The sequence below is a fragment of the Cynocephalus volans genome, chromosome 5 (genome assembly GCF_027409185.1).
Source record: "Cynocephalus volans isolate mCynVol1 chromosome 5, mCynVol1.pri, whole genome shotgun sequence".
Classification (NCBI taxonomy): domain Eukaryota; kingdom Metazoa; phylum Chordata; class Mammalia; order Dermoptera; family Cynocephalidae; genus Cynocephalus; species Cynocephalus volans.
The window spans coordinates 96,738,660-96,764,841 of record NC_084464.1 but is presented as its reverse complement, the minus strand read 5'-3'; the positions used below and the strand labels follow the sequence as shown (position 1 = coordinate 96,764,841).

The following is a 26,182-nucleotide window of genomic DNA, read 5'->3' as shown; positions in this document are numbered from 1 at the left end:
CATGATTCTCTTTTCTCAATTTTAAAAAAAGTTTTTAAACAAATTTAATCAATACAGTTTTATCAAAGAGTTATTTTGACTTCAGAGAAACACTTTTATAGATCTTTTAAAAGGTAGAGTAAATTGATAAATATTCTTTGCATTAACTATACAGTATTCTTCTTTCAAAATATTTTTGAATGGAGAATGTAAGACGAAAAATGGCAGTATCTAAATTTACTAGCCCCCAAAACATAAAGCACTTTAGATTAAGATTTCAACATTTAAACATTTGAGTGGTCAAGGGTTAAAATATGTTCTGGTAGTTTTCAACTCCGACTGATCTCATGATATCACTTTATGACTTCTAATATAATAAATAAGACACCTCAAATTATGTTTTTTTCATTTTTTTATTTTTACTTTTTGTTTTTAATATTCATATTCTAAGGAATAGTTTAAACTTAAACTTGAAACATCAATTAGTTATCTCACATTTAGGTTTGAAAACTTCCAAAATGAATTTGTGGCTTTTCCTTCCTTTGTAAATTGAGAATATGGACCAAACTGTTATTTATTGAGTGCTGAGATTAATAGATGTTCTTTTCATTATTTACAAAAGAAATAATTAAGCCTCAGATAATAAGTTGAAGTAGTAGAACGTGAATGATCATGTGAAATGAATGTTGTAAGTGGATTTTTGCATTAGAAAGAATTTAGTGATTTTTTTTATCATCAGAATATTCTCTGTCACTGGAATGTAATGTTGATGAAAGAAGGATCCATATCTTTTCTTAAATTACCGTTGTCTTGCCAGTGCCTACTGTAGTGCTTGGCACGTAGACGGCACTCAGTAAATGAGCAATGAATGAATACCACACACTCATCAATGTAGAACTCGGTATTAAGTAACTGTCAATGCCAGCAGACAAATGCCTGGTTTCAAATCTCAGTTTTGCCATGTCCAGTTGTAGGACTTTGAATGAGCTACTTCTCTGTACATTAAATTCTAAAATAGTAGTACCCTACTCATAGGGTATTCTGAGGATTAAATAAGTTAATATACACAAAGTGCCAAGTATACTGCCTAGCATGAGTGTCAAGTATAGACACTGTGCTAGGCACTTTGTGTATAGTAACTTATTATTAACTCTTATTATATATTATAATATATAATATATATATTATTAACTTACATTAAGTTAGTATTTATTAATTTATATATTAACTCTTATTATGTAAAACAACCCTTCTCAAACTTTTGGATCTCAGAGGACTCTCAAAAAGATTTTGTTTGTGTGGGTTATATATTCCAGTTTTCATCACATTACAAGTTAAAACTGAAACTTTAAAAACATATTACATAAACACATTAACCATTTAGTAATGCCATTTCACAAGTCATGTAGTTTCTGGAAACTCAGCTGTGCTCTTGTGAGCAAATGAGAATGAAAAAGGCAAATAACATCTTTGTATTATATGAAAATAGTTTGAACTTGCAGATTCCCTGCAAAGCTCTTGAGGACCCTCAGTGATTCCCAGACTACCCTCTAAGAAACACTGAGTTAGTACAAGATACTGTGCTAAGTATTAGGGATGCTAAGAGTTAGATGGCACAGTTGGTGCTGTCAGCTGAAAGTGCAGTGAAAAAGACAGACAGGTACACAGATTCTGGCCACACAATTAAACACTGTTACAGTGCATGGGCCAAAGTTATCAGCATGTTAGGGAACAGTGAGTCACTGTGCTAGGAAGCAGGGCAGGAGGGCAGATGCTGCCAAAAAGAAGTCACTCCAGCATCGTTTGAAAAGACAAGTTAAACAGTCCATACCATTGCACATAACATCTTAAAATCCCCTTCGATACAGAGTCAAATCTACTGTTTTTACAATTTTTAAACCATGGTGTTCTGTACAGCCTTTAAAAATTAGTTCGAAAATGTATTACCCATGAAACAGATGAAAATATTGACTGTAAATGTCAACTATGGAAAGATTAAAATATGACCCTGACTATATATAAAAACACATAAATATTCATAAATTTTGATTCATCATTCACCTAAGTTAAGTTTTCTCATTGGAGTTCCATTTCTAAAGCTAAGGGAAGAACTGAGCCTAAGACAAGCAAAGAATTAGACCCATGGGACAAACTGATTGAATGGAAAGAATTTCTACACACATGTCTATAATTTTTTCCTTCCTCATAAGTAGAACAACTCCATTCCTTTTCCTCTCTTTATAAGTATATGTATATGCAGGTAAAAACAAAAAACTACCAAACAATACTTGAAGTCATCTTTTCTCTGTTGTATGATAATATGCTGTAATTTAGAAATTAAAACTTGGAGTAGTTTTCTTTTTTTTTTTTTTTAACCTTTGTTTACTTCCCTCAGGGAGCAAATCAGCAGGTGATAAATTAGGAAGTGTATATAGTACCTTTGCTGAGAAACTATCTATTAAACCAGAGTTATTTTTACTATTTTTCAGTGTACGAGCTCTCTCTTGTTAGCATAGATATATAAAACTGAGATAAGTTGTCAAAATGAGACAGACATAGATAAACTAGAGAAAGGCCAATCAGAAAAAAATTTTATGCTGCCTATTGTGGTGAGATATACTCTGCCTACATATTATTTCCTGCTCAAGAGACCCAGTCCCTTGCCACCAACAAGAAGTGGTTTTTTCCATCCTGCTTTAAATAAGAGTACAGCTGTTGATTGTTTCAGAATAAGCAAACTATATTAGTTTCATATTATATATTATATAATATTTGCAACTGGATCATTTATTAGAATATACATTTTTATTGTTTTGTGTGTCTTTGATGATTTTATGAAGTCTATGCTGGTATTGAAAATATAATCCTATGGGGAAAATCTGACAATTGTGAATTACCATATAAGTAAAACTTTACTAATTCGAAAAAAATAGTAGTGATAAGTTCATTTCACTTGGAAGAATTCTGAATCAGAAGCTGTTTTAAAGGACATGTAAATATGTACTTGTTCCCAAAGAGACTCTCAGAAAGGTCCAGCTGGGCTTGCCTTAATGAGCATAGAAGAATCACTTAGTATTGTACAAGAAATGTTTACAATTAGATAATGATAAAATGGTTTTTTAACATACTTGCAGAAAGTTTTCTCTTTTATAAATAAGCTAGCTCCTTTATAATCTTAAACTCTCAAATCTGGTTACTGCATCCTTTATGAAAATTAACACCAGCAATTCAGCTTATCTTTTTTCTGAATTACAGTGAACTATAAATTCATGATGCTTTACTATGACTACATGATGTTTTTTATTCTATTTTGATGATGTAAGAGACAAAGCATTCAACATATATTAAAGTGCTTTATAAAATACATGGAGTATGTGTTTTGGTTCCTATTTTACATACCAGAAGTAAAGACAAAGAGTTATCACATGCCTTGCTGAGGAACAAAGGTATTCAACAGAATTTGCAAATCAAGTGTTTCTACCTCTCAATGCATAACTAAGCCTCCAAAGACTAAGTAGGGATATTGCCATTCAATAAGACATTGATGGGTTTCTTTTATAGCCAAGATATATAAAATAGGTGAAAGTATTGTCCTTATCACTTCTTTAAAATGCAGAAATAAACATTTATTTAAATTTATATGGTTATAGTATAGTGCATTTATTTAAAATTAGAAGTGAATTAAATAAAAGAGATATCTCTTGTTTAACCTCTCACGTTCTTGGGTGTTATCAATGTTTCTGAACCCGTTTCCTCTATTTACAGCTACAGCCGTCTCAAGTGAACAAAATCCTGTTATTATAATCGCTGTGGTTGCTGTGGCCGGGACCATCATTTTGGTGTTCATGGTTTTTGGCTTCATCATCGGAAGAAGGTACAACACAAAGTTCTAATCTCTAACACAAAATGTATTGATATTTCAGAATTATGTCAGCCTATTGTTTTATTGATTTAGTATATTAAAGTTTTAAATAGTAAATGTAAACATTCTTCATCTGATATAAAACACTAAAGGTCAATAAATTGTCATTCTCCCAAGATCAAAATACAGTATGAGTTTCATCCCTGTCCTTAGTTTAATGGGAATGAGTGTTGTAATTTCTACTGAGTGAATTTTTATTGGTTATTTTCAGAGTTAGTGTTTCATAGTAAATTTAGAAGATACCTGGGGAAAGATTTACTCTTTTAGTTATTGAAGAGTCTGTGGAAATCATTTAAAATCTGTTTGTTTGTTTGTTTCCTTCAGAAAAGATGTAAGCAAATATTTACTCATTGATAAATCTAAATTTACAAGACGTTCCTTTTACATTTTTTCACACAAAAACTTTGTTTTCTGTGCATTTTTAAAATCATATGGATTACTATATTATTACTAAATTAGTTCATAATTATGGAACAGGAAGGTTTTTGTATTTAGCTTATAGCTCTAACTACTATGTTCTTAAAAAAAACTGAGGTACATCACACTGAATTTTAAATAAAATAAGATTATTTATTGAGATTGTCACAAATTTGCTTTTTTCCAGGCACTGTGGTTATAGCAAAGCTGACCAAGAAGGGGATGAAGAACTTTACTTTCATTGTAAGTGTTTGGCTTTTCTTTATTATTATGTACCCCAATTAATACAGTTATCAATATTGGCAAGAACAAAATCCTCATGCATCCTTCTTGAAATTAGATAATGAGCTCAAATGTTGCTTGAAAACATTCGAATGAGATATTTAGAATGAATGTCATGTGATGTGAATTTGTAAAAATAAAATATATTTAGAAATATAATATAAACTACATGATATTCAGCTGCTTTGACATCATAATTTTTCCTTTTGAAAACTTTGCCCAAGTGTTTCTTAGCACTCTAATAATAATCTATTAAATGTTGCATGTGCCCATGTTCTAGCTAAGGAACATCATTTCAAGATAGAATAGGCCCTTTTTTTCCGCCCAGCTAGTGATACTACCATGAAAGGCTAAGCTAAGGAGCCTCCTTGTCTTCAGCTACTATAAATTATCACTGATAGATATTTCATGGAGCATAAGTAGTATAATAGTAGGATTAAATCCTCTGATGTTTTCCTGGGGATTTGTGTTATCTGATTTTTAAAAGTTAATCTTAGAAATCATAGTCAGAAGAAAGTTCACGGAGCCAAAGAAAATAGATGTCCATCTGCATTAAACCTATTATTTTTGCAATGTGACTAGCAAGTGAAAATGAGAACCATGCAGGTAAATGTTATTACTTTATGCAGGCAAAATAAAAATCTAACAATCAAATAATTTCCATTCTGATAATTAATCATACTGTTACCCAAGCCCATTATTCCTGTTTTTAATCCTTGAAAATATTAAAAACCAATTTTATGTATTTTTCTTAGTAGCTGTACTCTATACTAAATTTTTGATGCATAAATTTCCTATAAACGGCATAAGAATTATATATTTTATTGCATTATTTATCTGATTCTTATGTCAGTATCTAAGAAGATATTATGTACCCATCCTAAAGTCATAAGGATATCTAAGCATCGATCAGGAATTCCTATTCTGTTTTAGAATTTCCTCATGAGTCTTTTTTTTAATTCCAATGAAAATGTGTAGTTTAAATTCACAATTTGTGAATGTTCTTATTATTTCTGTATTTCTTCAATCTGTTTATATTTGTTGAACCAACATTTACCTTGACTTTAATTTAGAAAGAGAAGTGGTTTTACATAATACAAATCTAAATGAACATGAAACTGAGTAGAATTCCAAGCTTTGAAGGCAGGAAGGGCATGTGGGATAATACATATCACTACAAATTAAAGTAAACGGTATGGCCAAAGATGGCTTTATTATGAAGTTTATGTTCCAGGGCCCCTCACTTTCAAGGAATTTTTTTGAAGGCCTGAGAATGTCCAGCAATTTTGTGTATATGGTCATATATTCTTTTTCTTAAAAAGGGTATACCAAGTTGCGTAAGTTTCAGGCCTCACAAAACTTGAATTTGCCCTTGATTATCACTGAACATGTGTGATTTTGCTACCTTACCTGGGATTATTTGATGTTTCCAATATTGGAGCTTCCTTTTGCTAATTTGACAGTGATTGTCCTGTGACAATCCTCAGTGATGAGAGCAGTTTGCATCAAGAAGATGTACAGAAAAAGTGGAGGTTCCATTTTTTTTTTTTTTTTCTCTTTTATGAGAGAATATTTTTCCCCAGACAGGAAGGAGAGGATCAAAACTTTGAATGCTTAATTTTTAATTTCTAGTGTTAAATGTATATAAGAGTAACATAAGATCATAGTTCCTAGAATCCCTGCTCCTACCTATATGTGAATAATTTATGGCACAGTTATTTAATATTACTATAATCAGTGTGTCACATTTCTTTCATTTATTGAGTATATCTGAGACATCCCAAAATTATCAAATACATTTAGTTTATTTGCTTTTAACTTGCAGGTAAATGGCAAAGGTAAATTGAAACATGGCTTATCCAAAACTTGTTGCATAGCCTTATGCTTAATTGTCATCACTTGGTTTTAATATTTTAATGCCATTCACTTTTTTTACATTTCATATCCAGTTTGTAATCAGAAGAAAAAAGCTGTGTGTTTTACCTGACAATATAGATAAGATAAACTTGCTGTATATAAACAGTTTTAATTTCTAGAGTAAAATATCAGTGGTGGTTATAAGATATTTAACTTTCATGAGAAATGTAAATGAGATATTAAAACAAAGAAAGCTCATACCCTTAAGTTGGCATAAGCAACAAACCAGAATATTCAGAAATTATGTCAATATTTTCATTATTTTAAAACATTCACTTTTAAATGAGCAATGAAAAAATAAAGTACACATAAACAAATCATCTCTTGGTAAACCCTATTTGCAAGGATGCCTTTTGTTGTCATTTGATGAGAATCAGGCATTTTATTTCATTTTATGACTTTATCTAAAATACATAAAGTACAACACTGTGGTCACCAGCTATTTACAAGTTGGTGTCCTTTTATTCCTTTAGTACACAGACAATTTTCCTAGGTGCTAAGACACCAGATTGAATTTTTACAGAAACTTGAAAGCAACCATTTAACTAGCTTTTAGAGCACTGCACTGAATTTAATAGAATGTCCAGTCATTTGTATCAGGTGCCCTCAACTCTCTATGGCTCCAAGTGCTACATTTAAAGGTATAAACACAATGGAGGAGTTTAGTGAAGAAATTCCAATTTACATTTTGTTTCCTCCTACCATGTCTTCTAACAATGTCTTTGAATCCAAGCTGGGCAGTATTTCATGTTTTTATGCCAGAATTGCTCTGGCCTGTCAAAATGTTTTATGACAGCTTGAATAAAGAACCATCCGAGACCCATTTGAGATGCAAAAGGTTACCTCCAATCTAGCTCCCTTATAAAAAAACAAAACCAAAAAAAAAAAAAAAAAAAACTGAGAGAATAAAAAAGGAGAAGATGGCTCATTTTCCATCTGCCTGCCAATCTAGGAGGTTAACCTATTGTTTTCTTCCCTTCTCTCTTTTTCTCTTTTCCCCTCCCCTGTACCCCTTCTTCTCTCTTTTCTCTTTCTATACCCTCTCTCTTTTCTTCTTGTGTTGTTTTTTTCTCATGTTCAGCTTTAGTAACAAATGAGCATCTGTCAGTTTTATAAACTGCAACAATAATTGTTTAAGACAATCAATTTTGGATAAACAATCAACTACAGCAAAATAAATCAAGATTTTTAAATTCCATTTTCCTTTATACATTCTGCTTCTTTTTGTTTGTTGCGTGTTTCTTTTTAAAATATAATTTTAATGTGATGACATAAGCACAGTTAGGCTGCAGTGTAATATATAAAGAAATATATTGTTCTCTAAATAGCAAGATTTAATGGAAAGATTGTTCAGTGGCTTTGTTAAAAACAATAAAGTTTTTATGAGGATATAGTGTAATTTTTTTCGTTGCATTAATATAATCAAATATATGCCTATTTATCGTATCTCTGTCTTTAACCAAATGGTTAGATTTGGAATACATTATTGTAATTAAATTGGATTTAAAGTTGATATAGCATTTTCTGTTACCTGCATGTTTCTAGGTGCATTTTAAGAAGAAACTTTTAAAATGATTCTATGTTGTTTGAATTTTGACTACCTTTTGTGAGGCATATCGGCTACCTCCTCATAGCAGTTAAGATCTTCCAAAGCCTTATAATTGAAGTTCATATAAACCATTCCTCTTTCAAATCACTGTCATACTTGGTTAACAGATCCCAGGAATATTGTAAATTTTCTAACTTTACTCTGCACTTTGTACATCTGGCCTCTATTGACCTTCAAGGTGAAGACGAAACTATGTCTTTAGAAGATTTCTCTTTGATTCTGTGATAGCAGTCCCTCACATCTTGTATTAATTTTATGTATATGTCAATGGTGGTTGGTCTTTTAAAAAATAAAAAGGATAAGTAAGATGTCTAAATGTTTTTAATATTGCTGTCAGTGTAGTGGGCTACCTGTAAATGAAATGTCTTCTTTTCCCAGTGTATTAATTTGATTGATTGACTGACTGATAGGTTTACAAATGTGTTTCCAAGTCCATTACAAACCTCAATATGGCTCGAACTGTGCCATGATAGCAGTGAATCTAATTAAACCTCCAGTCTGATAGGCCTGTCAGAAATTTTGGTGGATGTCTTTTGTTGATTTACTGGAAAAGCAATTCAGTTAGTAACCTATGAGCTGGATCCTATGCTACCTATAGAATCTTGCAGATAATACCTGTACGCCAGCAGACTGAAGTAGTCTGTTAAAACTGCTGTGAATCAGGTGATGTGGAAGCAAGTTCACTGTTCCAAGGAGCACTCTGCATAATGAAATTCCTGGGCTGACTGCACAATAAGTGCTTTGCTTCATCACAGTCATGCTTTCTTACATCATTACAGTTAAATTTCCAGGCACCAAAACCTACATTGACCCTGAAACCTATGAGGACCCAAATAGAGCTGTCCATCAATTCGCCAAGGAGCTAGATGCCTCCTGTATTAAAATTGAGCGTGTGATTGGTGCAGGTAAGGCTGTTGTAGCTTCCTTGTTCAGCTGTTCCATTTAGCCAAAATCGAAAGTCATACATCATAATGACAGGCAAATAATTATATCTTAAGAATAGAACTTTTGCATTTACCTGAACTGTTGAAAGCAATGAGGCTGTACTTGTTTATGAAATCTTAAGAAAAATATTGGAAAAGAAGCATATGGCACAGAGAATCCTTATATATTTGATTTTCTGTTGAATTTTTTAAATTATAGTAATCTATTTCATAATAATTCTGGCTTGCTCAAGAAATAATGTGGTATTTTTAAAAAGTCAGAATTTTCCTGGAATATACATTTCCTCCTATTTGATTTACCATTTTCTAGAAAAGTGTTCGTTTTATCTTTTTTTCTTGTATTTGTAGGTATTAGCCATTGTACTGTTTAAATCTATGTAGAAAATTAATGTGTGTCAATTATTTAAAGGGAATTTTATTTTTCTATATTTACAATGTATTTTCATAATAATTATACATTTCGGGATCCAATTCCCTTAAATCTAATAGATATAGTGCATATAATTTCCACTCTTTTAAATCTTTGATAAATATTTGCTTCTTAAACTTTAAAAGCAGTAGCAATGGTTAGAATTTGATAATGTGCCCTTATCCTTTAGGTAGGCAGTGTAGGTTATATAGCGTATTTCAAATCTAAATGTCGACTTGGAAAGAATGTTTGTTAATCCCATTGAAAAATAATAGTCTGTGTACCACACAGTTTAGGAAAGCTTAACTTCTATGAATGAGCTAAAATTTCATCCATGCCATTCTTTTCCTAAACAACTTCATTGTGTCTGGGGAAGAGAATCACCCATCTATGGGAATGTGTTTGCTATAACTTGGAGAGCTTTGCAAAGTATTTATGAAAATACTGTATTATTTTTTTTAAAAGATTTTAAAGAATATAATGCATTTACTTTGATAAAGGAAATATTTCAGAAATTAAAATACACCTGCTTGTTCTGTTACTTCAGGAGAATTTGGAGAAGTCTGCAGTGGTCGTTTGAAACTTCCAGGGAAAAGAGATGTTGCGGTAGCCATCAAAACTCTGAAAGTTGGTTACACAGAAAAACAAAGGAGAGACTTTCTGTGCGAAGCAAGCATCATGGGGCAGTTTGACCACCCAAATGTTGTCCATTTGGAAGGGGTTGTTACAAGAGGTAGATATAGTTATAACTTTTATTAATCAAATGGACTAATTGTCAGAAATGAATATTATTGTGTACATAATTTTTTTAAAAGTGAAATTGTGAACATATTTCATATTCCAAATCAATGATGTTCTTGGTATAAAACAATTCTTTTGTGCTACCACCTCAGGAAAAGAAAAATCAGGAAAAATGAATGCAAGGTTAGAGATGAAGAATATATCTTATAGATAGATGGAACAACTTATAAATGTTTTTGTGAGCTTCCAGAGCCATAAAAGTTATACAGTTAGTCTTTACATTTTAAATAAAGTGTCATTTTCTCAGAGTTTTGTTCACAAAGGAGGAGCCAGAAGAACACACTGACTTCTATTTGCACAGTTTAATTTTGTGAATTGTGACCATCACAAGCAGACATTTAATGACTCTGAGCTTAACAGCAACACTAGAAACATTAGAAACATTCACATCTCGCCTATGCAGTCTTTCAAAAGAACGCCATGTGTTTTATCTAAGATGAGAGAGGGAATAACCCTGAAGTTTAGGTTATGGCTTCTGAAACAACATTGTTTTCTCTCTCTCTCTCTCTCTCTCTCTCTCTCTCTCTCTCTCTCTGTCTCTCTCTTTTATTTTTTTTTTTTTGTTGTTGTGTGTTTTTTTTTATTTTAGGGAAACCAGTTATGATTGTAATAGAATTCATGGAAAATGGAGCCCTAGATGCATTTCTCAGAGTGAGTACCAGAATTTTCCTTGCATTCTAAATATACTATGCATGTTGCCAATATAATTTCATGAACTTTTTTTTTGCAATGTAAAATTTGAACAGTATATAGTGTAAGAGTTCAGAAAATTATCTGTGAAAATCAGATTGATAATCAGAGACCCAGACTGAATTAAACTGGAATCTCTTGAGTATTTAGTTGACACAATGTGGTTTAAAAAAATGGTTTCCATCAATACCATTACCTGAAGTATAGAGGATTCCTGAAGCCCTGTAACATGAATACATGTTGTAGAACAGCATATACAATTGTAAATGAAATATTGAAAAAATACAGAGAAGTCTAAAAAGTGAGATAACCATTCGATGTTGACATTAAGATCCTACTCTGCCCTGTAGAACTATTTCTATAATATTGTTATGTGAACACTGAACATAAAATGCATAATTGCTAACATTTTTTTTTTAAATTAATGGTATGTGATTATTTTGTAAGTGATATATTTTAAATGTATAAATATAAATATTTTTATTCTCAGAGGCTTTTCACCTAATAATATGAACACAAGTTAATATTTTTTTCCAAATGGCAAAGAGAAAATAATCTAAAAAATAAGAGGACATATAAAGTTATTTTACATGATCTGGAATGACATCCAACTCAGTTTTATAGGCAATCAGGATTTAGAGAAACTTTCATTGCTGCATTATTATAATATGCATAACTATCAGCTCTTTTGAGCATCACCTACAAAGTTCATCAGTTGAAATCATCATCCTTCCTATAGCATGTTTGTACTCAGAGAAATCTGTGGGTCAACAACGGATTAGAAATATATTGAGGCCAGTCTCGTTGTACACAGTTCTCAATCGCATTTGCTAGTATATCTATCTTAGAGAATCTTTGTTTCAGGTAATGTTGCTACCTATTGCAAAACAAAGAAAGGAATGAAGTGAAAACAAAGTCAGTGCTATAATCATTTTGTACTTCATTTTGGTTCAAATATTGTTTTCTTTTCCTTTTTGTACCATTTGGAGAAAAAAATCTTAATATATGTGTATTCATTCCTTTATATGTTTTTAGGTTATTTATAAATTTTTGTGCCATGTGGGGCAAATACTTAGCTGTCATAGGTAATATTTTTGGGATATTCCATTGCCTAACTTTGTCTTAAAAGCCTATACTTTTGGACTTGTATAATCTCAAACTATTATTCTTAAAATAACAAATTAATATAGGTAACTAAATAATTTCCAAAAGTCTATTTTATTTTATTTGGCTGTCAGTTAAATCACCTCGTGTTATGTTTTTCACAAGTGTCTGTATTATATAGAAAATTAATTAACAATTCCTATTATATAATGGTAAAGGACTAGTATGTAGACATTTTCATAGTGATTTTTGTCCCTTTTAAAGTATAGGTAACTGCATTTGTGTCTTTCTGCAGAAACATGATGGGCAATTTACAGTCATTCAGTTAGTAGGAATGCTGAGAGGAATTGCTGCTGGAATGAGATATTTGGCCGATATGGGATATGTTCACAGGGACCTTGCAGCTCGAAATATTCTTGTCAACAGCAATCTTGTTTGTAAGGTGTCAGATTTCGGCCTGTCCCGAGTTATAGAGGATGATCCAGAAGCTGTCTATACAACTACTGTAAGAAAAAGTCTGTTACTGTGCTTCTTCATATTCCTAAGATACTCCTACCAAGAAAGCAAAAATAAATAGGAGAAAAGATGGAAATTGATCTCAACTTTTTGTGGTTGCTGTTTTTCCCTTTTAGAGGAATTATTATGTATTTATTTTTACAATCGACATATAGGCTAAGAAGAGAAGAATTATAATATACTTACCTTATATTGGGATGTTCATATAAATAATATACAGTTACATACAACAACATCTAATTACCAGCACTCATACTGTAGCAGAAAAATATAAACACATGTAAATAAAGATTTTTAAAGAATAGTAACTGCTGATTCTTATAGCTTTTGTGAACTTACAAAAAAAGAAAATACGTGAGGATTTATTTAAATACCCCATATTTCATTCCATTTTACTAGTAACTTTGCCTAATTTGTCATTGTCTTTTTACTAGCCTCTTGCCCTAAGACCACACAAGGCCCATTAAGTTGAGTTGCCTTAAAAATGAAAACTTGTAATGAGTTTCTAAAAAACAAATAAGTAACTTTAAATACACATAGAGAGATCCATGGTGAATAGACCTAATGCTGCTGACTTACCAACCACATATACAAATACTTATTAGTAGCTTTTTTGGTATTGCCATAAATGATTTATAAGTTATTATACATGTTTAAAATGTCAATTTCTTTTTATAATAGGGTGGGAAAATCCCTGTAAGGTGGACAGCACCTGAAGCTATCCAGTACCGGAAATTCACGTCAGCCAGTGATGTATGGAGCTATGGAATAGTCATGTGGGAAGTTATGTCTTATGGAGAAAGACCTTACTGGGACATGTCAAATCAAGATGTAGGTGTTACTCTATTTAAACAAAAAGGATTTAATACATTAGTATTCATTAATATTGGAATGTGTAGGTAATGGCTTATTGAGAAGAAATTTTTATAGGATTATAAAAATATGCTTACTTAGTTTTCCACAATTATTATTACAAATTACCACAACAATTGCCATAAATTAGTAGTTCATTAATTTTATTTCGGTTTTAATTTTGAAGGATTACTTTCTCTTTTTTTATTTAAATTCTGTGGACACAGTAGAAACCTACAAAGGATATTTCCTCCTTAATAAAGATAATGATGCTGTGCTTGCACAGTTGTAGTGGGTGAGTCACATGAGTTAAAGAATCACAAGTGGAGAGGAGGGGAAGCAAGGCTGTGTTTTCTTTTGTCCTTGAAGCTTATCTTTCTTTTTCTTTTAATGTTCTGAAAAAATCTGTTTAAATTGTCTATTGTTTTTATTGGTTTAATTAAATTTTAATTTCATGGAATAGTCTAGATTTTATGATCAATATTGGTAATGTTTCATAGTGATGTTTTAGAATGTAATCCTAATGGGAATATCCTTTGAAATTTTTTTAAAAAGATAAGAATTATTAAATTTGTATACCCTCTAGCCATGAGGGCATACAAAAACATAAAGCATTTTATTATCCTTTGAGAAAAGAAGCGGGTGGAAGTCCATGGGGGTATTCATTTCACACCCAGGAGACCATTTATAAAACAATGTAGCATAACTACAAGTTAATATTTCATAAAATTACTATTCAAATATTGGCAGATTCATGTAGTTCAATCTATAGAAAATATGAGTGAAATTTAGAAAAATGTAGAGCAAGGATGAAGTTTAGGAAAGTGCCCTGAATTGAACTAGAAATCTGGAAAAGACCATGGTTCATAACTGATGAAAGAATTCTCCAATGGAGCACATTAGCAAGTCCAGAAGCAAAGATTTAGTGAGGTGTAGTGGGACCCACTTTCATATAACAGTGACGCAATACACTGGTACTAATTGGAAATGGAGATTAGGTTGGGGCAAACTGATGAAAGGCTTTTTGGAAGGAGTTTGGAAATGATACAAATGCAGGTTCTTGGAGAGTGGAGTAAAAATTAGTAGTGCTTAAGGAAAGTCTACATTGCTGTTTATAAAAAGGATCTGACTAGCAAGCTGGTTTGGAGTAGTTAACTCTTGGAGTTATTAAAGCATGGAGAGCAATAGAAGTTAAGTTAAAACTGAGTTATTTTGCAAAATAGAGAACATGAAAATTTTTCTATTAAGTCAATGTCTTTATTTTCAATTTTAGAATCGCCCATATCAAGTTCTTATGGCTCTTAAAATATGTAAATAGCTATTTTTAGGCAACTAAAGTAAGACTGTTCACAGTCTTGTTGGTAAGGTTATTTTTGGTATGCTTACTTATAAATTTCCACATTAACTAAAAAGTTCACAGCCTGAAAAGGGGAAGTTTTAAATTGGTTAATTCTTTTAGTCTTATTGAGTGATGACATGAAACTTTTTCTTTTTTTTTCAAAAATAAAAGTCTAAATGATGAGTTTGTTTGGCAGAGGCAAAGTAGTTAATATTTGACAGGTCTCAGTGTCAAAGATTTCATGGACTGTCAAAATGTGGGCAAACAAATCCTTGGGGCAGAGAAAGAAAAATATTTACATTCCCTAGACACTCTGTAGTTTTATTTTTGACACCTTCCTTCTGTACTAGATTCAAACAGAAGGGGACTGACATGAATAGAAGATAACTTAAATTCAAAGTTTACTTAACTTCCAAAAACGAGTCATAGAAATGGTTAAGGAGGAAAAAATACATATCTCTAATTTTAATTTATAAAATTTCCTTAGTATTATTTTTCTTGAAAATGAACATCATAACCATAGGATCATTATACCAAGGATTAACAAATATTCTTATTGATCAAATGAAATTGTTATGTCTACCAAGAAGTTTAGTTCTGACCTAGAATATTTGGCACTGTCTTTCTTTTTTTAATTTTGAAAGTCTGAATTAATTATTAAATTTGGACACAGGTTTGTATGGTAGTAAGAGCTACCTATATAGCTCAGTTTCTATAGAGAAATTGATATTAATATACCTCTTCTCAGGTAATACTCATTATTTTGTAATTATGCTGTTAAAGTGCTATTTGAGCAAACACATTTAATTTTGAATATTCAAATCGAGAAAAACTGGATAATTCAAAATACTGAATTTCATTCTGGGATAAAATTTTCTAGGTAAAAGCTTTTTTACTTGTAGTCTCCGGTCGGGGTTCATGGAGAGATTTAGGAGCTCTGTGAATGCCATGATACACGTGGGAACTCCTGTATATATGTGAATATATTGCTTTTTCTGGGAAATATGCCTTAATCAGATTTTCAAGTGTGTGTGTGTGTATATATATATATTTTTTTAATTAGACTAGAGGGATTTATTATATGAACCAATTCACTTTAAATTGTTTAAACTTAGTCACTAAGAATTTGTCAGGAATTTGAGAAAGCCCTCAAATTTCAAATGCTTTTGATTTTAAAAGTCTTTTCATAAGGCACCCTGAAAAGAAGATGTAAATTAATGGTTACATATCTAAGCAAGTCCACAAAATTTCAGGACGAATGCTGAATAAGGTGAGGTTTCTGTAATCACTCTGAAGAAATATAAAAGCAGTGGTGTACAAGTCACTGAGTTAGGAGGCTACAGTTTTGCTCTGGACAGGGCAGTGAACAAGAAAAACTTAGGAAAAGATAATATGTCTGTGCTTGACCAGACCCACACCCAAATAGGTTATCCCTTGATTAACACATGCATGAGCACTCATTTGTATTTTCATATGCCTGTAACTTTCTTGAGTTTTAACTGCAGTGGAATCAATTGAACCTAATTATTTATTATTGAAATCAAGAGCTTAAGCTTTCCAAATAAATTTTCAACTTTCGGTCCTCTGAAAAATCTGCAGATAGTTAGCCCTTTCAGTTAATGGCCTTTCAAAGAAAAAGCTTTATGTACGTAAATATAGTCAAATGTGAATATTGCAGAGATTGAAAATACTTTCTTGGTTTTCACAGCAGCTGTCTTTTAATTTAATTTATATCTTGATTAGTCCAAATAAAATATTTTACTTTCAGGTTATGAAATTTTTAAATTCTTTATTACATAGGTTGTATATATTTTTTTTGTTATAGTACTCAACAAAGTATTGTTTTCTTACTTTAAGATAGGCCAATAAATTGTTAATTTTATTAGTAGGTAGTCATAAGGATGATAAAAAGTTTATGATTCCTTAAAGATATATGGGACATAAGGATAATTTCTTAAATTCATTCATTAAAAGTCATTTAAGAACTTTGGAGATATATAACTTGTAACTAAATTTTTTCTCAGCTAAAATGTGAGCCCTCATTTTTCCTTTTAAAAGTTACCACTGATTTATTACTTTGTATTTTCTCATATTAAGATAGAAACAAAATTGTGATTTTTTTTCTTTTTAAACTTTACCGTAATCCCATAAGTGGAGTCCAACAAATGTAATTGCATAAAATGTGGGTCATATTATTGTAAGGTTAATGAAATGAAAATGAGCATTGAACAGAGAACATAAGCCAATCATTTTATATCCCACTCTGAGTTATCACAGGCCCATTATAATGGTTTTTTTCTGTGCTCCTTTATCTCTTAATTACAGTAGACATACTGTAATAATATGGAAACTCTTCTCAGCAAGTAACTTTTGTTTTTATTTCTAGGTATTTCTTGACAGCATATGCCAAAGACGTGGTCCCTGTTGTGTCCCAGAGGTCTTTTAAAAAATGTCATTTACCCTAATCACTTCCTATTCCTTTGGGAACTATCTAGGTATAGAATCGCATATGAATGTTTTTCTTCGACTTTTATTATAATACTAAGGCTAGATCTAGGCAAACAAATCCGAAGGGTTTCCTGTAATCTTACAAAAAGTTATTTTAAATGAATTCAGTGAGCAATTACATAATCCTCTAAGAAGTGGAGGTTCAGCCATTTTAACCTATGTTTTGTTGTTTCCAAGAATATGAAACTATTTGCAGAAAGCACTTTTTGTTTTCCTAATTGTAAATATAATGCAGTCTTAACAGCATGGGCTTTGGTCAGATAGCCTACGTCAAACTGTGACCTCTACCAAGAGCTGTGTGATATCAGCCCTTTACTTATTTCTCTGTGCCTCAGATTCTTTATCTCTAGAATCAGTATAATAATACTTACCTAATAAGGTTTTTATTTTTAAAGATCAAATGAAATCATTCAAGTTTAAAACTGTACCAATTATACAGTGAGAATCTATAGGGGCCAAGAGAAAGCTTCCCCTCCACCCTCTAAAGGTTTGCTGAAAATGAACTGACAAAAGGCAAATAACCAGAAGAAAAAGGCATACAGAATTTGTTTAATTTAACGTACATAAGCACCAAGGTGGGGGGGGGGATCTTAGGAGAATGATTATCCATAAATCTAATGGGTGCATATGTTTATATAACTTTCTTCATAGGAGAAAGGGACATGTGGGGCATAGGAGTAAATTATTTTTAGGGGAAATGAATGAGCCCAAAAGAACAGTCACCTGGAGCAAAGTTCCTCTAAGCTCTGAGGAGGTGATGGGAAGGTGAGGGACAGAATTTTGCTATGAACAAAGATTGTCTTATTATGCAGATATAGTCTCTGACCTGCCCTCAATAGAATAGAAAAGAAGTTTGTCTGGGTGTGGTGATGACTCCCAGTCTCTTCTCTGGTGGTAAATCTTTCCTGGTTATTTGATGAGATTCCTAGGTAGGGAGTTAAAGACAGTTGCACTTTTTTTTTTAAGGAAATTCCAGAGAGTACCTCCCAGTGTTTTGGTAAGGGAAGAGGATCAGAGAGATAGGAGGCAAGGGTGGGGAAAGATAGAGAGAGACCTTGGTTCTGAGAGTTTTCTCTGAGGCCTTTCAATTTCCTTTAATTCAAGCCACTCAGCATGCCAAAGCATCATATTTGGGGCATCATTTTCTGAGTCCCAGTATATTCAGTAAATATTTATTATAATTGTTAGTTGTGTCTTTAACAGATAAGTTGTTTTTGTGGCAGGCTAACCAAATAAACAGTGCAGAACCTTGAGAACCTTGAGAACCTTGAGGTTCAGTCTGTACCCAAATCTCCTATCTGCTGGTTTATCCTCAAAGGATGTACTTTGGATTATGCCAAACTGCTCTGTAAAGTCTGAGGCATTCCCAGCAAGTATCTTCAGTGCTTATGTTGGTAGGGGCATGATTATTAATGGGAGCTTTAGGGTCCCAAATACCATTCTCATTCCAAAACATCTATTTTAAATGTCATGATTTGGTACTATTCCTTTAAAAATTTATAAACCACTATATGTTTGAACATAGCTGGAAATTTCATTTTGTGTTGAGATCAATGTTGTTTCCCTGCTGTAACAATACAAATCATCAAATATCTGTAATACAATAGGGCAACTACAGAGGTTCATTAACTCTTTCATTCCTGTGGGAGTCATTTAATAGTACTATACTTTGTTCATTGGCACAAAGACTTCAGAATATATTGTTCTGAAAGCTAAAAAAATCCTAAATGTTATCATAAAAGCTTGGAGTGCTATTGAAGAGTATTACGTCAGGAGGACCATGATAAGATTTAGATTTACATTTTAAAAGATTGTTTGGAGGGCAAGAAGAAATGGAAAAATCACTCTACCTACGTTATTCCTTTCAGTACACCTGAAGATAAGCTACAGTGAGAGAAATAGGCTAAGAGGTTGTGGAAAATAATGAGGACTAAACTAACGTTATGAGCATTTGAATGAGTTCTGTCAAATCAGAAAGATACTGCACATGTTCAAATATAAGTGACTTCAAATATAAGGAAAGCCGTTCTTTTTCCAGTGAAAAAATGCCCCCTCCCAATTTTTATTGTATAGTCATTTTGAACATATAGTTTTAGAAGTTATTGGTTTATTTATTCACAACTTGAGCCACTATTTACAGTACTTAACCAAGCTTTCCAAAGTACATTATTTTTACTTTTATCTAAGTTGTTTAACATGTAGCACTTTAGAATCCAAATTACAGTGCTGTCACTGGAATGTTATACAAAACCACATGAAATTCTTTGCATTTAAAATAGTTTTTTAAAAAATAGAAATTCTCCTATATCTGTATTTTGTGATATTTGCAATTATCATTTGTATGTTTGTTTGTATGACATATAGCTTTTTAAAGGGATATTTTAGAGAAATGTTTACAGTGCTATCCAACATTTGTAATTACAGGGAAGTCATAAACAGGGAAATTTAAAATATTCTGTCATATGACCCCCATTAACATTGAGTATCAACTCTGATTAAAGTCACTTAAAACTAAACTGTTTTCTCCGTAATTGCTGTTCAAAATAAAGTACTTAAAGAAACACCCCAGAGTATGAGACTTTGAAAAACTTAACTATGGGATAATGACTCCATCACTTTCCACATATATATGTAAAACTACTTTTCATAGTAGTGAGTATATGTTGTATTTAGGAAGTAGAATCATCAGACGGTGATGACTAATAGGCTGTGCATATAAGAGAAAGAAGTTATCTAAAGCAGTGCTCAGCTTTCTGCCTGGGATAACTGTAAGTGTCATTAATTGAAATAGTAAAAAAAAATTTTTTAAATTGAAATAGTAAAAGGTTGGTGGGAAGGTAATAATTTCAATTTCTAATATATAGAGTACCTATGGAAAATCCAGGTGAGATATCTAGTAAACTGATAGAAACACAGCGTAGGGATCAGGAGAGAATTTGGGCTAAGATTTTATACTTAAAAATACTTTTTAAATTACTATAATTAATCTACCTTTTAAACTTCAGAATTTACATCTATTCTTACATTAAAGAAAAAAGTGGAGTCTGACTTTTTTCCTCTTATACAAAAGATTTTCTCCAAAAAATTGTTGATGCCAGTTACTTCATTCATTACATGCTCCAAGCTTTTACATTTTAATGTGCTATTCTTGAAAGTCAGCATGCATCTTAAGAATGTTTCTCTAAAAATATTAAGGTCATCAACATTTCTTAAAGCCAGCTTTTTGTCTGCATGCTTTTGGCCTTATTTTTTTCAAAAACTCAAGGTTACCTCTTTTTTTTTTTTTTAGAAAGTCATTTTTTAAAAAAATTCTACTGTTATTATGTCAGTTACTGTCAAAGGATTTGTTAATCCCCTTAAATATTATTTTAGTATTCTACAAGCCCTTCTTATTTATATTGTTTACCTTCGTGTTATTTTTTTCTGTGCTGCTCAGATTTGTAACAATTTGTGATTTTTATGATCTGTTTTTGTTTTTCATGTAAATTAAAAAACCAGGTCCAAATGATATGTAACTTTTAGACTTTCTGATTGCCGTGTACAAATGTTTTTAGAGCCTTTTTTTTCATTTATCATTAACAATCAAAGCTTGATATAAACAGTATCTCATGCTGTTATTAGGTATAAATAGGGAAGTTTGTGCTGATAAAATTTTTAAAACCAGCACTCTGCGTAGGAAAGCCTAATTGTTAACCTTTCTCAATTTTCTAGTATAACCCTTCCTGCACACTGATTTCAATCTGCCAGTGTGAGGTCACTGAATTTGGAGTTGGGAAGGGATGTAGTCACCTCTCATGAATCAGTACAAACTGGCTCCAGCACACCACTGTGTCTTACAGCAGTAGACACCAAGCTTCATATTATTTAAAAGAATAGTTTGCTTGATAATATTTTCTGTCATAGTACATTTACATATTTTTATATCCTGTTTAAAAGTGTCATCTGAACTCAGCAAAGTGTATCTTTTTTGGCTCATTCTGGGTAGTTTCAGAATTTCAGAATTTATTTTCACAACTTGCAGAATTTTAAAATTTATGGGCAAATATGTGCACTCACAAATGTATATAAGTAAAATAGTTCCATAACATGTTCACTTATGAAAACCTCTGGGATTAAAAACGTTTCCATCTCTTGCACCGTGGGTGAACTTAATTGCTGCTCCCTATTGCTGAATTAACTAGGAAATGTCATCATATCCTGCACTTCATACACCCCTTAATAACATGCTTAATATTCATGGATGTTTGGGGAAAAAGTCAGTCTTTTGCAAAGCAAGTGTGCCTCACTCTTATCTAAATAATTTTGCCTACCAGGCAATTTATTTTATTATAATTGAACCTCAATAATATTTTTAATGTCCTTTTGGCTGTTAGGTTATAAAAGCAATAGAAGAAGGTTATCGCTTACCAGCACCCATGGACTGCCCAGCTGGTCTTCACCAGCTAATGCTGGATTGTTGGCAAAAGGAGCGTGCTGAAAGGCCAAAGTTTGAACAGATAGTCGGAATTCTAGACAAAATGATTCGAAACCCAAATAGCCTGAAAACACCCCTGGGAACTTGTAGTAGGTAAGAAATATTTAAGGGAATGAAATCTAGAAGAAATTTAAATATTCACATAAATCATTTATCTCCTCAACCCCACCCCAATGGCTAGTTAACTTTTGTGTTGAAATATAAATTTATATTAAATATATTGTGTTGACAGAAGGTTTTTTTTTTATTTATCTTTAGATGGCTTACCTTATTTAGTCTTTAAAGAAAATCTATGAATTATTATTTTCTTTTTTCTTAAAGGTTATAATAGATACCACTAGCTGTCTCTTTTAGAAAACTTTGTAAACTGAATTTTTGTGATAAGGTGGCGTTTCACATGTTCAGACCAATATTATTATTACATGGGTTTTTATTACTGCTGCCCTAATTTTGTTTTTTGTTATATGCATGTTATCTATTTCATTGTTTTGCTTTGAGTTATTTAGTAAAATGAGTCTGTGAGGTTAGTTCATAAGAGTAATTTAATACATGATTAAAGAGTTATACCCATTACAAACAGTCCATTCTTTGCACTTGGCTTGCTCCATTGTAATGCATGTTAGTTGTTATTCACCTTCAGCTGCCAGGTAATTGATGCTCTGGTCTGTACGGGTGGTGGGTTAGACACTCGTAGAAGTGTATTAACTCCCAAGGCACTCACAAAGGTGCCTCAGTTCAGCAGAAGCATAATGTTCTCAATAGCACCCTTGTGGCTTGAACAAGTTAGAACACAGCCAGATGTTCTTCTTTTACTCCCAGTTACTTTTGGAGAAGCAAATGAGCAAGTATTTACTGATTTCAAATACTGCTGGCTGTAAAAACACACAGGAGACTCACCTGGTGATCATCACACCTAAATAAATGGAAATTTAAGAGTTTGTGGTTATTTGGCAGCCTGTATGCTTTAGGTTTTTATTAGCATACCCGTTTATGTGTTATTGTATACACCAATTCAAATACCTATTTTTATTTTTATACTCTTATTTTTGTATGGGCCAAGACATTATTTTTTCAGTAGTTCATGATAAAATTTGCTTTTCTGTTTCATTCATATCTAGGCCAATAAGCCCTCTTCTGGATCAAAACGCTCCTGACTTCACTGCCTTCTGTTCAGTTGGAGAATGGCTACAAGCTATTAAGATGGAAAGATACAAAGATAACTTCACAGCAGCTGGCTACAACTCCCTTGAGTCAGTGGCCAGGATGACTATTGAGTAAGTTTAAACTTTAAAAATTATATTTAAGAATTTATTACACACAATCCACACTTTATATGTTAGATTATTTTCTTTGTATTAAAAAGATATGAACCACAAAATCAGGGAAAAAACCATTTCTTTAATAAGTTCTTACTATGTACCAGTCATTATACTAAACAGAACTTTAAACATGCATTATCTTTTTTAATCCTCACAGCAACAATTTTATTAAGTCAATAGTTTTATACTCATTTTACAAAAAGTGAGGGTAAGGCTCAGATAATTTAAATATTTCCCTTAAACTAACTGAACTAGTAAGTGACAAGTAATATGGCTCCCATAGCCAGTGTCCTAAACACCACCCAGTGAGGCTTTCTCTTGCATTAACCACTGTGTCTTTTAGGTTCCTATTTACCCAGGAAACTTTCTCCATTGCAAAGGAGAGTTTCTTCCATCATGTTTTTGTTGTTGGTTACTAAACATCTCAAAATGTCATGCCTAATACCAAAATGCATTAGGATGTCTAATATGATTAGTTTCTAAAGAGGTCAAGGAAGCTTAATTCAATTAACTGTAGCTAAGAGTTTAACTTACTTTTTTGGAAAGTGTGTGATTGGTTCAATTTTTCTTTTTAATGACCTGGTAAAACAGTGTTTGAAATTGATATGAACTGGAAGTTAAAAGTACTAAATTTTCCCTTCTGGTTCCATCACTGATGATATGGTCTTATAAAATCTGTTCAGTGTCTCCAAACCTCCATTTCCCTGATTGCGGCATAATTCTCATGGGTGATGCACCTCCCCTCAGTCAATGTGTCTGAAAATGGGAAATAGTTATCAGGGTTCTATTCATGGGATCCTATTTCATGTACTGTCATGAGAAGGGTTCTACATTTTTCAGTGAGAAGACAACCAGCGATCCAATACTCTTTCCTGTTATATCCAAAGAAGTGTCATGTACATGACTTTAAACACATGCATGCTATCTTGTTCTGTTTTCTTCTTGTCACCACATGAGTGAAGTTGGCATATTTACACCTTGATCTCTGAAGTAATCTATAACTCTGAAATACTGTGTTTCTCAAAGACAGTGTCATGAAATACCATAATACAGTACTCTTGCAATATTTTAGCTTTTTGTAAATACCTAAGCTCAACCTTTCTGGCTATAAGGAAAGGTAAAAGTACATAAACAGATACAATTAACTTAAATCAAATTTAAGCTATTAAATGTAGGTACTGCATATATTAAAAATAGTTTTTCTCTAACATATAGCCAAGTAATTTAGCTGAACTGGAGTATACAACCAGTGTGCTCAGAATTACCACATGCTGGTTAAACTCAGTATAAAATTTTCTGCGATTATTGATGATTCTCAATCTTTCCACTAGGAGCCAGGAAATGTTTCCATTCATACTATATCTTATGTTTCCAATTAAAAATTTCTGAACTCCAGTGACATCCAAGAGTACAACATTTCAAACAACATTTCCTAACCTTACCTAGAGTTAATAATTTTAAGACTTTAATAATTTTTTATATAAAATTTCAAGTCAGTTTATAAATAACTGTCACGGCAGATTGAGAGCCTGGGCAGTTAGGCTTCCACAAAGGAGAATGTTGATGCAGGTTACCAGTCTGATCCACTGCAGGAATATGTTATAATACCCAAAAACACTAAGATAAGATCTGTTTGCCTAAGATAAACTCTGTTTCATTAAACAGTTGATGACAGTTTAGAACCATATAAATTCTTTGTAAGGTACCTAATAAAAAATGCATTTGTCTTTTCCAGGGATGTGATGAGTTTAGGGATCACGCTGGTTGGCCATCAAAAGAAAATCATGAGCAGCATTCAGACTATGAGGGCACAAATGCTACATTTACATGGAACTGGCATTCAAGTGTGATAAGCATTTCTCCCTTCTAAGGGAGATTGTGGACTATAAGTGAACAGTACTGGCCTTCAGTATATGCATAGAATGCTGCTAGAAGACAGTTGATGTCCTGGGTCCTTTCTACAAGTGAAGAGAAGATTTAAGAAGCACCTATAGACTTGAACTCCTAAGTGCCACCAGAATATATAAAAAGGGAATTTAGGATCCACCACTGGTGGCCAGAAAAACAGCAGTGACAATAAACAAAGTACTACCTGAAAAACATCCAAACACCTTGAGCTCTCTAACCTCCTTTTTATCTTATAGACTTTTTAAAGTGTACATAAAAAATTTAAGAAAGAATATATTTGTCAAATAAAATCATGATCTTATTGTTAAAATCAATGAAATATTTTCCTTAAATATGTGATTTCAGACTATTCCTTTAAAAAATCATTTGTGTTTATTCTTCATAAGGACTTTGTGTTAGAAATTTGTTTATAACTTTGGACCTTTTTAGTGTTAAATCTATGACACATTACTACACTGGGTACCTTTGAAGGAAGCTCAAATTTTAAAAAATCATAGCATGATTGAAGATATATCTCTGTCAGAACATTGGTATCCTTTCTGTGCCATTTTATTTGGCTTAATCTGTGCTGTTTGATATTGTTTGCTAATTGGCAGGTCGTCAAGAAAATGCAAGTTGCCAAGAGCTCTGATATTTTTTAAAAGGAAATTTTTTTTGTAAAGATAAGACAAGACATTATCTTTTCAATGAAAAAAAGCAATAATGATCCATAAATACTTTAAGGCACTTTTAACAGATTGTTTGTAGAGTGATTTTACTAGATAGAATTTAATGATAAAAAAAAAATACTCAAATTTTAGGTTTGTGACTATTTAGTAAAAAAGATGAGGCACCTCATCTGAAGAAAGCTGGTGTAGGCAAGTCTCTGAAAGCAAGAACTCTCCAGTGTTACCTAAAATTTAATCTGAGCACATCGAGATTTTTTCAGTCTTGTGACATTAGGAAATTTAGGAGTAATAGTTGACCTATATTTTTTATCCTCTTCTGTTGAATGCAGTCCAAACATGAAAGGAAAGAATCAAGTTTTATGTTAGAACTCTGAAGCATGATAAAAAGGGGCAGTTCACAGTTTTCATCATTCGAAAAGAAATTTGCTGCACAGAATATCACCTTTGCAGTTAAAGCAAAGCAAAACAAAACAAAAAAAAGTCTTTTATTTGTGAACACTGATGCAAGAAACTTTTAAAATGAA

At 32.1% G+C, this 26,182-nt stretch overlaps 1 protein-coding gene across 6 annotated transcripts in view; it reads left to right on the top strand.

Annotated features, from left to right (window-relative positions):
* The window catches only part of EPHA7 (EPH receptor A7), a 167,390-nt gene extending 142,157 nt beyond the window's left edge, over positions 1-25,233 (top strand). For 2 of the 6 annotated variants that reach the window (XM_063097492.1, XM_063097490.1), the window contains exons 8-17: positions 3,745-3,853; positions 4,506-4,561; positions 8,918-9,031; positions 10,027-10,212; positions 10,870-10,931; positions 12,370-12,579; positions 13,272-13,421; positions 21,663-21,856; positions 22,882-23,037; positions 24,818-25,233. In XM_063097492.1, the coding sequence (XP_062953562.1) occupies positions 3,745-3,853; positions 4,506-4,561; positions 8,918-9,031; positions 10,027-10,212; positions 10,870-10,931; positions 12,370-12,579; positions 13,272-13,421; positions 21,663-21,856; positions 22,882-23,037; positions 24,818-24,932 (1,352 nt within the window). In that variant the 3' untranslated portion in view covers positions 24,933-25,233. Of the gene's footprint in view, positions 1-3,744; positions 3,854-4,505; positions 4,562-7,598; positions 7,634-8,905; positions 9,032-10,026; positions 10,213-10,869; positions 10,932-12,369; positions 12,580-13,271; positions 13,422-21,662; positions 21,857-22,881; positions 23,038-24,817 lie in introns of those variants that run through there. The other 4 variants (XM_063097491.1, XM_063097489.1, XM_063097494.1 and 1 more) reach the window with 2 other exon arrangements.
* The last annotated feature ends 949 nt before the right edge of the window (positions 25,234-26,182 follow it).